Consider the following 14,295-nt stretch of genomic DNA (forward strand, 5'->3'; position numbering starts at 1 on the left):
GCTTTATTAAAGGTTTTATCCTTGTATGGTATACCAGACAAATACATTAAAGTGATTAGTGTTACGTTCGAGAATAACACTGCTGCTGTTAAGGTAGGAAATGAGGTTAGCTGCTGGTTTTGTATTAAATCAGGAGTTAAGCAGCGGTATGGTCTATCCCCCTTTATATGGATTATTTTGATTGACTTTGTTTTAAGGAGCACAGGAAGGGCAATGGGAGACCACGGAATGGGGAGGAAAAAGTCTCCTAGACTTGGATTATGCTGATGATTTAAGCATCCTAGATGAAAGTGTGAGCAAAATGAATGAAGTTTTAGAGGTTTTGCGAGTTCAGGGTGCTAGTATTGGTTTGAAAATTAATGGTAGGAAGACTAAGTCACTAAGGCTAGGAATAAGTGAAGATGAAAAGGTGACGTTGGGTAATGAAAAGATTGATCAGGTGGGCAGCTTCACTTACCTTGATAGTATTATTAGTAAAGATGGTGGGAACAGTGAAGATGTTAAAAATAGAATAGCCAAGGCTCAGGGTGTTTTTTCACAGTTAAAAAAAAGTCTGGAAGAATAGGAAGATAAGTCTGCAAACCAAGATTAGAATCTTAGAAGATACAGTGATGACAGTGGTCAAATATGGCTCTGAAGCATGGACGCTCCGAAAAGCGGATGAAGATTTGCTAGATGTTTTCCAGAGAAATTGCTTAAGGATTGTTCTGGGTACCCGGCTGACTGACCGTATTTCAAACAATAGGCTATACGAAAAATGTGGTTCAATACCGCTTTCTAGGTCTCTAATGAAAGAAAGGTTGAGGTGGCTAGGGCATGTTGTGTAGATGAAGTATGACAGATTACCAAAGATTTTTCTTTTTGGCCAACCATCTAGGGCTAAATGGAAAGCAGGTCGTTCCCGTCTGGGTTGGGAGGATGTCATAAAGAAAGATTTAAAGGAAATGGGAACTTCGTGGGCTGGTGTAAGAAGGGAGGCTTTGATTAGATTGGGGTGGAGGAGGAGCGTGCGTAGCTGTGTTGGCCTCCGGCGGCTTGGTGCTGAGATGAGTTGTTAGTAGTAGTAGTAGTAGTTTTCGTGCAGCCTATTGTTTGAAACACAGTCAGTCAAGTGAATACCCTAAACAATCCGTAAGCAGTTTCTTTGGAAAGCATAGCAAATCTTCGTCTGTGCCCATGCTTCGGAACCATATTGGACCACTGTCATCACTGTAGCTTCCAGTATTCTAAATTTGGTTCACAGATTTATCACCAAATTTTTCTAAACTTTTTTCAACTGTATAAAACCACCCTGAGCCATAGCTATTCTACTTTTAACATCTTCACTGCTCCAACCTTGTTTACAAAAACTACTACCAATGTAAGTGAAGCTCTCCTTAGGTTTACCGACTTAGTCTACTTCTAACTTATTCTAGTACCCTGAACTCGCAAAACCTCTGAAAATTCATTCGTTTTGCACCCACTCATCTAGAATGCTTAAACCATGATCATAATCTAGGTCCAGAAAAGTTTTTCTTCTCCATTTGATTCCTAATGCTCCTTAAGACAAAGTCTATTAAAATGTTCCATATAAATGGGAATAGAACACAGCACTGCTTAACTCCAGATATAATGTAAAACCAACTTCTAACCTCATTTCCTACATTAACCGCAGTAGTGTTATTCTCGTACATAGCACTAATCACTTTAATGTCTTGTTTGGTATAACACACAAGGATAAGACCTTCGCTAAAGCTCTTCTATCAGCTGAATCAAACGCTTGCTCATGATCTATACAACTGAGGACTAAAGGTATTTGAGCGTTCAGGCTCTTCTCAATTATAAACCTAGCAGTGAAAATTTGGTCGACACATCCTCTACCCTTCCTTAATCCGCACTGTGCTTCTCTTAAAACTTAGTCTAGAGCATCTATCAGTCTTAAAGTATAATCTTAATAAGTCATTTGCTACGTCCCACTCTTACCACCTTTCTTATGCAGGGTTTTAATTAGGATTTTCCTAAAATCGCTAGGTCCTTCCCCTTTTTCAGAAATCATATTCATAATCTTCGGTAGCTTACAGCCACCATATCTCAGAAACTTATTTACCACACTATCAGCTCCTGGCTGGGGTTTTATTATTTTTTTAATCCTTTTAGTGCTGTCAGAAATTCTTCCCCACAAAATAAATATTCCCTCACATCTAAGGTGTCACAAACTTTTTCTCAAGAAATCAAGGTTGATTTTTTTTTTCAGGATAATAAAATTAAGTTTCTTAGAAAATCCAACTTGAATGAAATCATGAGGTGAGAGAAAAGATAGCTGAATTTGTTTTGAAAATTAACGTACAATACTTGCAACACAGAGATCGTTAATATATCAATTAAAAGGTAGGCTTCCTCCTACTTACCGTACAATAATAGCCTAAAATGTATAATAGCTTACAGTGTTTTGGCCTTGTCAAGAACATAGTTCTGTTGGTGATAGATGTCGACCTGGTTGAGGCCTTTCAGTACATAAGCGTGAAAACACTTAAAATGTGTGGCGTTGCACTAGGATCCAGTCACATCCATGATTCCGTAACATTTTTTTTTTACATCACATGACTACGTCTTATCACGCGATATTATTTGTCATGCATAATTTAAAATAAATTCTAATCTACAAAAAAATATTAAGAAAATATACTCATTAACAACAAAATGTTTATCACAAAAGAACGGTGACTTTTGGTCCATCCAGTACTTTCTTATCAGTTCACTTATTCATACAATAATATGTAGATAATTTCAAACAAGATAAGCATACGCCTTAGATAGCTTTAAGAAGGGAATAATGCTAGTTTTTACTTTTTTCGCATTATTGATTGCGATTTGTGATTGTGCTCAAAGTGATCTTGGGGTTTTCACATGCACATCAGAAGTATGCACAACATTCAATGACGGGAATTGCAAAATCAAGCTATGCAATGGATTTAACACAACAAAGATACTTCATCCTGATGTTCCTTGTGATTGCTGTGAATTTTGCATTGAGCATTTGGGTAAGCAATCTTAAGTATATTAGATTGTACTATTTCAAAAGGCGTCATGTTAGAGTATTTTAAGTAATTATAATATATTAGTTTTAACGGATTGTGTCCACTGTACCATATAGGATACAAATTTTAAGACAAAAGACATTTTGTTTCAAAAACGACTATCTTATGCAAAAAATGCCAAGTTTCTGGTTCTTCTCAACAGCTATTACAAATACAATTTCAGCCCTGACTTTAAACTCAAAACATGTTTTCCAACACATATATATTAAATTCACGAAAAAAAACAGAAGTAAAATCATGTATCATATCGCTAAAAAGAGCTTCCGATCGTTGCTAAAGATGGCACTCTAAACGTCACTCGTGTTGAATTTTCTAAAAACAAACAAATAAAAGAGCTGCTAGATTCCTTTTCATACGATCCAAATGGCCAAGGCCTTATCCATGGGGAGCAGGGGGGATGGGGGTTTGAACCCTCCCCCCCCAAGAAATGCTGGTCTGGCTAGTAAAAACGTAACAAAATGAATATAAACCAAATTTGGTACTTAAGTATTAAACGTACTCTTTTATATACTGCTAAAGAAGTCAAGTTTGGTGTGCTAACGCTAATGAAATAAAATAGGATGAATATATAAAAGTTTAGAAACAAATTTGGGCTATATATTTGCACATCAGGGGGAGGGGGGGGGTAAAGCATACCATATATTAAATACGTAGCCTAACCTAACCTAGGTATCTATCCCCCCCTAAACCCCGTCAAACAACAGTTTAAATATCGTAAACGCATGGAAAACTTCTTTTTGTATTCCAATTCTTAATAGCTGTCTCGAAATAACCAGTCTGGCGGGTTGCCACAATGTTTCGGTCAAATGTTCGTGACTGGATGTAATGTCCATGAATACTCAAACAGAACGACATCCCAGATAAGACGACCTCAGGATGCTGGACCAGGGTTTTATAATAGTTTACCAAATGAATTATTAGTTAAAGAAAATATTGCTAGTTTTAGGAGTAGGTTAAAATCTCTGTGTTTTGGTGAGTATAATATTTCTTAGCGATTTTCTCTTGAGTGGTCTCTCAGTTGTATTTTGGTTATTTTTTATTGTGGTTTTTTGAGGGTGGTAGTTAGAGAACGGTGATAATTACTTATAGTTTGTTTTTTTTTTATTTTGGAGTTGCGCTAAGTTGGAGGAGGTTGTGCCGTGTTTTTTTTTATTGTTTTACGTTGTTGATAGCGATGTATATATCAGGATTTTTTTGAAGGGTGTATAGTCGAAACAAGTTTGCTTCTGGTGGTTGATTTATTTATTTTTTTATTTAAATAAAAACCCTTATTAAGTTAAGTTAAAGTTAATTTATCTGTCCCGGTATCTGTAGCATCTCCAGTTTGACATTACATATACGTATATAAAAGAGTACGTTTAATACTTAAGTACCACAAATTTTTTATGCGTTTTTAAAGTTTATTTTTGTACTCCTCCCGCCCCCCCCCTGAAAAAATTCTTTTATTTGCCCTCCATCCCAAAAAAAAATCCTGGATACGAACCTGCACATGGGATATGGCAACCGAAAATTTAGGCTCATGTGCATAGTAAGAGAGATTTGTCTCCCGTGACTTTCTTTTTCCTTGGTGTCATTAATACAGTGATCCTACTACTACTAACAACTCACCGCACCATCAAGGCACCTGAAGCTAACACAGCTACGTACACTCCTCCTCCATCCTAATGTATTCAATGCCTCCCTCTTTACACCCTCCCAGGAATTTCTAATTTCCCTAAATCTTTCTTTACGACATCCTCCCACCCCAACGACCCAACGACAGACGACCCACTTTCCGTTTATTCCTAGACGGTTGGTAGGAAAGGAATAAGAAAGACTAGACACAAAGAAAAACTTGACACAAAGAAAGACTAGACACAAAGAAAGACTAGACACAAAGAAAGACTAGACACAAAGAAAGACTAGACACAAAGAAAGACTAGACGCAAAGAAAGACTAGACACAAAGAAAGACTAGATACACAGAAAGACCTTTCTCTCATTATAGCTCTAGAAAGTGGGACTAAACCGCACTCTTCGACAAGCCTACTGTTTGAAATACAGTCAGTCAAATCTAATCAAATAAATCTATTTAACATAAAAAATTCAAACAAATTTAAAGCAGCCATCTACAAAAACCCAAGGTTTGTTTACGATGGCTGCAAATCCATTATCTACAACTACTACATAAAAAAAAAAAAAAAAAAAAAAAAAAAAAACATCCACATAACAACTTACTCTTTGCGGAGAAAAATCAGCATTTCAATTAAATCATCATAAAGAACATCTCCTACTCTAAAAGGATTACTCTCTAGAAATCGTAAGTGAGAATTATCACCCATCATCCTCACAACTATCCACTCAAAAAGAAAAAAAAAGAATTAGCAACAACAGAGGTAAGAAAGAAAGAAAATGAGATACTTCTATCTAAATCAACTATGACAAATTCAAAAGGTATCAGCTAGGCTATAGAGCCGACGCGGTGCGCTTTGGCTGGGTAATTTCGTGAAAATGCGACCTGTGTCTGTCCAAGCATTTTTCACATCAAATATTTTTCACATTTAACTTTCTAATCATTCAAATTATCACCCAAAAGGTAATGTTTCAATCTACTCTTGAGCTAGCTTACATTATCAGCTTGTCTAATACCATCCGGGAGAGAATTCCACATCCCCGGTCCCACAAAACGAGGCAGAAACACAGCATGTTGACTATTCCGGAGCTCAGATGCAAGGTCATTCACATTTCTAGTCTTTTAACAGTGATAAGATCAATTAGGTTTAAAAATTTTCCAAAATACCTCTGGTGAACACTTATTCAAGCATTGATAAATAAAAATTGCTAACTGGTAATCCCGTAACTGATAAATATTTAAAATTTTCAAACTTGTAAAGCAATTCAACGCGCTATTTTCAAACTGAATATAATTACCTAAAATACGAACTATTTTATTCTGTAAAATTTGGACCTTTCTAAAACTTGCAATAAAACTACTAGTCCGTAGCATGCTACCATACGATAAATAAGGACTAACAATAGAATGAGATAGTAAAAATAAAACATTTGACGGTAGTTGATTTTTCAGTCTTCTTATCACACCCAACCCTCTTGAAATCTTAACTGCCACAAGATCACAATGTGATTTCCAACTTAAATTAAATCAAGATTTTAGCTCAAGTATTTAACACCATTTACATGCTTTAAAAATTAACCATTAAAAATAATTTTAGTATCTAAATGACATGAAACTCCATTTCTACAAAATGTCATAAAATTTGTTTTTGAAATATTCACTGCCAAATAACTAGAATTTTTAAAACTTATATAAAAACGCAGGGTATCAACGTAAATTAGATAAAGAAGGGGGCCGAGCACGGAACCCTGAGGCACACCAGAATTGACGATAAAAGTTTTTGAAATAGAATTTTGAATACAGACTCAAATAATACGCTGGTCAAGATATGATTTGATAGATATTATATGGTCAAGATATGACAAACATGTTTGTCAAAGAAGAGTAAAGAGCCTCATTAAGCCAAAAATGAGTAGAAATAAATTCAAATAATTTTTCAGGATAAAACTACCACAAAACGCCATCAATAAATAAATTAAACCCAAAACAAACAGAAATTACAGTAAATAATCGACCTTGGATCCCTAAATGGCTTAGCCTACGCAATAAAATTTTATGAACCACCGTGTCAAAAGACTTTCTAAAGTCTATAAATACTGAAAGTACCAGTACAATTTTTTCGAGAGCACCATTGATGAAATTTGTTAGGTGCTGGACTGCATGTATTACAGCGTGGTTTTTCCTGAATCCAAACTGGGTATCAATAAGAAAACCGTAAGTAGTACGATAGTTATAAAGACGTCGATGCATCACTTTTTCATACAACTTAGCAAATAGGGGCAATATTGAAATCGGCCTCCAATTAGACGGATCTGTCTTTGAACCCTCTTTGTAAAGCGGAATAACTTTAGCCTCTTTCAGCTAAGTAGGAAATTCATCTTTCTTCAAAGAAAGGTTAATAAAATAAACAATACAAGGCAACAAATATACCATGACATGCTTGAACGCTTTCAGATTAATTCCATCATTCCCTGGAGAACTTGATTTTACCAATCCTATTATCTGCTTTAATTCTTCAACGTTCTTTTCATCTGCAGACATTTCCAGTCCAACTCCCCTTTCATCACTAAACGTCCCATTAAAATTCATTATTTTCATCGTTTGGATTCTCACCTATTGATTCACCAATCTTAGAAAAATTTTCACCAAAAAAATTAGCCACCTCATCATTTCCATCAACAAATTTACCATTAAAGATCAGACCAGCAGGAATCTCGGTCTCTTTCTTCTTATTTACGACTTCATTTATAATATTCCAAGTCGCTTTCGTATTGCCTTTATTTTCCTTACATTTCTCTCCATAATATTCGCGGATGCATGACCGCCTTAGCTGATTTACTTGATTACGGATTTGTTTAAATTCAGTTAGATCTTGACTATGGCTACTATTTCCAGTCTAGTAGCTCCATAGTTACTCAAGGTTTCCGGGGATCCTTTTTCCTCACTTTTATGCTCTTTGCTTGGCAAGTTCTCTCAAATATTGGCTGTAATATGTCCATGAACTTATCGAATGCCGCAGAAGCACTTTCAGATTCTTCATAAACTGGTTTCCATAACACGATACTTCGTTCACGTTCCTCTCTAAACTTCTGTAGGTTTTCTATTTTTAGTTGCCTTCTTTTAACCTTTGACCTGTTCTGCTTTATCACATATTGATATGAAGTCACTGCTACTATAGGAAAGTGATCGGAAGCCTCACTTACTATAAGGTCAGCATAATAGCTATGTAATACCCGGGATCGCACGAGAATATTTTCAATAAGTGTAGATGACTGTCCTGTAACACGAGTCGGAATCCCAACTAATGGATAAAAATCATAACTAGAGAAAAGGTTTAAAAAATCTGAATTATCATTATATTATCATTATCATTATATGAATTATCATTATAAACTTAGAAGATCAAAATTAAAATCCCCCATGCAAATGCACTTCAGATTACTCAATTCTACTGCATCCATTAAACTACTAAAATCATTTTCAAACTCCTCCCAAACTATACTCGGCGGCTTATAAGCCCCAGTAATCAATATATCCTTTCCATTAACTTCCAGCTCAAGAGTAAGAGATTCCACCTTACCTTCTATCCAAACTGATAGGTCTTCACTAATTTTAGCAACAAAATGGTCCTTAACCAAAAATGCCAAACCTCCACGTCCAATTCTCTCTCTATTCCTTACAATAAGCCTGTATCATGGAAAATTATATAACGGCAGAACATGCTCAGAAGTTAAGAAAGTTTTACAAAGACCAGTTACATCGAATTTACTTTTCACATTATCAATTAACTGGAGAATTTCATAATACGTTGACATTACATGGCAATTCCAATGACACAGGCAAAACGACCTTGCATTCACCTCTAATCCTTAACACATCACATCCCCATAACAACTATCTCTTTGCGGGGAAAAATCAGCATATATACTGTCCGGAAGTAAATCATCATAAAGAACATCTCCTACTCTAAAAGGATTACTCTCTAAAAATCGTAAGTGAGAAGTACCACCCATCCTCCTTACAACATCCACTAAAAAAAATATTGAGCAACAACAGAGGTAAAAAAAAAAAAAAAAGACACTTGTAACTAAATCAACTATGACAAATTCAATAAGTAGCAGCTAGGCTATAGAGCCAACGCGGTGCACTTTGGCTGGGTAATTTCGCGAAAATGTGACTTTTGTCTGTCCAAACATTTTTCACACCGAACTTGTCCCGTGCACTATTTAATATTGCCTTTCTATGTTTCGTAAGAAATTCACTGACATAAATTCCGGATCCAGTTAATTTTGATTTATTTTTAAACACTTCGTGCGCAAGTTCTTTTGATACCAACTTCACTGAAACTGGGGCCACAGGATCTGGATTTCTGCGGGCTAAGTTTCGAGAATCTTTCGCAGAGTTGAGTTTGAAACACTGAATCGACACAATATGTTCCCTAGTAATGGTCGAAACTCCCATAGTTGACTTAACAAGGTTAAGAAGTTGACTTAACAAGGTTAACAAGGTTAAGTTAACAGTCTAATCAAGAGCCAGGTGTCTGTCTTATTCCTGAGAATATCAGACAGTCTTGCATAGCTTCCTGTTCAAAATCATCAAGCTTGTTCTCCATTGTAAAAATACGATTTTCTAGTGCTTCAATTTGACTCTTTTGTCCTTTAAGTTAGTTTTCAATGCGCTCAAACCTCGGATTAAAATCCAGCACTATAGCATCATAAATTTCTGCAGTGATAATTTGGCTATTTATCTGTACAGCACCAGAAGACCCAGTTCTAATGGTCAGCACGTTTTTCTATATCTGCCACGCAGTCTAAGTTATCGTAACTTCTTCCTGGGTCGCAGCTAACTGTTGAAAAAGCCCAGAAATAGACGAAGTACAAGAATTTTCAGACGTCCCTGTTCTTGCAAACTCTTTGTATATATTGGGGAAAGTCGCTACTTCTGTGACCGCTTGTCCCACCTTTTTATTTTTCGACCTCTCTGCTTCATTAATATTCTCTGCATAAGAAAACTAAGCAATCTTCACTAACTCTCTACTTGTAATAAATACTGTAGCAGAATACTAGATAAATCGGTTCATTTCTAGTGGAATTTTGTCCAAGTATCCTAACTGGCCAAATGGGGTAGTTAACAAACTTGGCTAAAGCAAGATCACTGACAGTAAACATCTCTTGTTTGGACAATCAGTCTAGCAAGAAGCACATCGGTAAAAAAAATATACCAGTCTTAATTGTGGATTCTTATAATTGCTGAAGGTCACTGAATTAATTAAGTTCTGGTTAGTGAAATAATAAGTCCATAAACAGGTGTTTACACTCTGAAGACTGGCAATGAAAATTTACTGTCCCAAGGGAATTTGAAATAGCCAGCAAAACGATAATCCGCTTATGAAAATAAATCCAAAATGAAAGTCCACAGGGAAATTTCACAGGTTGAGCAGGGTTATATCCGAAAAAACTATGGTGTTAACACAACGAAGTCTGAATCAATACTGAAATGCAGTGTTTGAAATGCAGTGATAGCATTTGTATTAATAGAACAAATTTATTATAAAAAAAAATAAGAAATATAGCAAATTCCAAGAATTTGAGGTTAGGTTCAAAGGAAAACTCTTAATCAAGGGTGAAAAAAAAATTAGTAGAACTCACTAAATAAACCAAATTATATTTAAATTGTTTTAAACATTAACAATGAGTGGAAGAGAAAAAATTTAGAACAGATAATCGTAAAATTACAGGAGGGGTGAGGGGGGGGGGGGGTATTTTACAAAAACTTAATAGTTCTAGTAACCTTTCTAAGCGACAAAACTGGTTTTAAAGGCTCAAAATCAACACTTAAGGCCCAGATATAAATCCGTTGAAAGGCTGGAAAATTGTGCTTTCCATGGTGGCGTAGCCCATACACTCAAACGTCATATAAATTAAAATAACCATGTTAACATTGTAATTCCGTTTCCTCTTGGCCTAAGGTGCCCCAAGGGATCAAAGGGCTTTGAAAAGATGGTTGACTGTCCTCTGACCGGTTTTAACACTTTAAATTTTACCATACGTTTTAATGTTCGATGAATTAGCCCTCCCCTCTCCCAAGATTTCCCAAGATTAATTGTTCTACATTTGAGGGACCCCCTAATCTTGTTGTTTAAAATAATTTAAACAAATTTCATTTTTCACTCAGTTCTATTAACAGTCAATTTCTTTGTCCCTATATTAGAGTATGACCTAAGAAACTAACATTTTGTTGTGCTGCTTGCTACCTTCTTGTGTTTTTATTCATCATAGATTTTGTTCTAATCCTGCTGTTACAACTACTCTTACTTCAATAATGACACCAGGGAAAAAGAATACGTCTATTTATCCAAAAATAAGTTGAATTTACATATTCAGATGAAAGCTACTTTGTAAAAGAAAACAGATCACAATAGCTTCAAGCTACTACTTCTAAAATTTTGTCCATGTGAGACATATTTTATTAATAATGGGATCCTACGAGTTAATTCCTCTATTTCTACGTGACCGGTTTTTTTTATGGATTTTCTGGCAGTGACGACAAATCAAACATTTTTTATTGGCGCCTTCCTCAAAATTCAAATTTATTGCGCCTAAACAGCGCCAGCAGAGCCTTAGACATGTTCATTTGAACATGTGTTTGGTCTGACGTCAGCAAACACAGCACGTAATACGCAGACATTTTTCTTATGCCTTAATTTTGATTTAACATGTGACAAACACGTTCTTTAAATATTTTAATAGCCTCTGCTATCTCTTTCATTTTGATTTGACGATCGTCCAGCCTTAAATAATGAACTTCAGCCTGTTTTCCAAATTGCGCTCATCTATGTAAAAGATATAGTCCAGAATTTTGAGAAGTCCAAATTTTCAAGCAGTAAATTGGAAAAAGTACAATTAATGTACAAATTTTCAATTAGTTTTCTAAAATTATTACATAAAAAAATTTATACAATAGAAAAAGACTATTCACAGTAATATAGTAGAGAAATGATTAAAAATACAAAGGCTTCTGGACAGTGATTATTTAATATAGCTTTTTCAGTGAAATTCCCCGTTTATTAGGCTCAGGAATTACTAAATATTAAAGACAAGTTATCATCCAGTGTTTTTTATTTCTGAAACGCTGAATAGCTTGAAGATGGATATCGTCATCTTCATAAATCAACATAACAAAGAAAATAATCCCTTAAAAAATAATCTTATCGTTAGGTTTTTTCTGAAATAGATATTATTCAGAAACTGAGTCATTTCAAAGACGCGAAACGCCTTTCAATCATGTGAATAAAATGAATGTCTTTAAAACTTTGATCGGATGTCCCTGGAAAAGAAGTTAGGGGGAAGGGGGGGGGGCTAGTTGCCCTCCAATTTCTATTGGTTAATTAAAAATGTTATTAGAGCTTTTAATTTCCGTTTTATTAGGCTCCCTCCTTATCTTCTAGGACGATTGGTTTAATACAGTCACCGCATGGAAAACAAAAAAAACATGTGCACATCCGTCGAATGCTTCTGGCCAATGCGAAATTCTGCATTTTTGCAGATGGGAGCTTGAAACCTCTACAATAGGGTTTTTTGATATGCTCAATATGATGGGGTAATTTTCCTTAATATGTCTTGTCTTTTAGGGGGGATTTACTTTCTTTTTCGAAGATAAGGCAAATTTTCTAAGGCTCGTAGGTTTTGATTAGGAACATTAAACTTAATAAATTTTATATATTCGCATTCAGCATAAAAGGCCAGTTCTTTTGATACATTAACTGCTATCATAATTAGAGTTTCGGTTATATTGAGCCGAGTCGCTGTTTTCTTATAGTTTGTTACCATGAACTGTTAGAAAAGGAAGTATAAACTATTTTTAATCTTTTTGAGCAAATATCAAACCATTTCCTTTAAAGTATATATTTTATTGTAGGTACAAATCTAAATTAGTTTATTTATAGGCTAATTTGGCAATTAATGTGAGAAGGAAAATAAATTGAATATCTGCCCCTTATCCCCCAGTAAATAATTCAAGATACCTCTGTGGGTGCTAATGTTTCGAATACAGGATATATTTATTCAACAAGATAAATTAAAGATAAAAGGAGATTGGGAGGGAGTCCAAAGGGTTTTTTGGTTGGACATTTGGGGTTTCTCCCTCTGCATCAATTTCCAAATATGCAAAAGCAGTCGAGGTGTTTGAGCAATTTTGGGAGCTAGTAATCGGTGCATGGCTGTTAAATAGAGAGATTTAATTTGAACGAGAGTTGAGTTAAAGAGGGGTTTAATTGGATGGGCGTTGAGTTAAACGGCGATTGAGACTATGCCTTATTTTCATAGAGTCATCTGATCACTTAAAAATACTCTCTAAGAAAGTATATACAATCACGAGTTAATTAAGATGTAACATTTCTCTGTCCAAGGCTAAGGAGGGAGGGGGGGGGGGGGGGTAATCGTAGGATACTCAGGTTGAAAGTGCCTGAAATAATGTTGAAAAAACATTTTTCCGATCCTAGTTCTTACAAGGCATAAAATGACCGCCATAAAATGTGCCCATGAGACCTCTGGGCGCAATAGATTTTTTGCTTAAACTTAACACCTTAACATGCAGGGGGGGGGTTATGACACCTAGTAAGGGCCAAACTTGTAACCTTTAAACCGCTTTAGTTGATAATGACCCCGTTAAAATTTTATCTAATTCCATCGGCAGGGGCGTCACTAGCCTTTTACCTTCTGAGGGGAGACGTCCTAAATGTGCCGCCGAATTCGTGCAGGTGCCGACAAAACCGAAATTTGTTACTTCATTTCTTAGGTATTAGAATAATGTTTATTAGTTTCGGAAAATTGCCGAATAAAGGTACGGTTGCCCTGTAATGGAGAAAAAAAACTCGGGTATAAAAGCAAAATTAAGACAAAGAAAACAAGCTAAACTTTAAGGCTGCGCGGCTTTTCAGCTTTCCGTTTTTCTACAAGTAGTTTGAGGTCAATTTTTTCCAATAGGTCTTTTTCTGACATCATGAGCATGAGATAGTCAAGTCAATCGTTTCCCATAGTTGACCTCCGTCTGTTCTTGACGATTTTCATCTTGCTAAATATTCGTTCACCTTCGGCCAATGTCACTACTAGTATCCCCTCATTTGGTCTTACAAAGCCTCTATCCCTTCGAATCCCAATCCCGACACTTTTTTTGTTAGAAACTTCTTTGAGACGCAGGTGTTATTAATAAAACACCTAGAATATTCAAATAATGGCATATTATTGAAAATTCCAAGAAGGCGTGTGTAAATGATAGCGTTGTAGTAGCATTGAATGCCAGAAAAGAGAAATATTTGAATTATGAAACAGCTGCTAATGGTAACACTATTAGATATGTATGCGTGCATTGCCATGTCAGTAAGGAGTTAAATATCTGAGGAGTACCGAGAAAATTCAAATGTTATAGAGGTGGATATGCGCGAGTAGCATTTCCAGAGATGACGGCACGCAAAGAGAGTGCGAACCTAAGACTTTTAGTTGATGACGAAGGCCAACTTCTTGCTAATGCTGCTTGTAACATGTTACCTATTGATAGATCCTATTACCATCATCCTTCTATTACCATTCAGCGAAAGGTAAAAAGAAGA

The 14,295-nt window shown here is 35.6% G+C and overlaps 1 protein-coding gene across 1 annotated transcript in view; it reads left to right on the top strand.

Moving 5' to 3' along the window:
* Positions 1 to 2,770: 2,770 nt before the first annotated feature.
* Positions 2,771 to 14,295, top strand: part of LOC148949577 (uncharacterized) — a 47,870-nt gene continuing 36,345 nt past the window's right edge. Inside the window, exon 1 of the mRNA XM_089093604.1 lies at positions 2,771 to 3,020. Coding sequence (XP_088949730.1) covers positions 2,813 to 3,020 — 208 coding nt within the window. The 5' untranslated portion in view covers positions 2,771 to 2,812. The remainder of the gene's footprint in view (positions 3,021 to 14,295) is intronic.

Source organism: Artemia sp. Qi Xiang Cuo, chromosome 8, assembly GCF_049724085.1.
Source record: "Artemia sp. Qi Xiang Cuo chromosome 8, ASM4972408v1, whole genome shotgun sequence".
Taxonomy (NCBI): Eukaryota; Metazoa; Arthropoda; class Branchiopoda; order Anostraca; family Artemiidae; genus Artemia; species Artemia sp. Qi Xiang Cuo.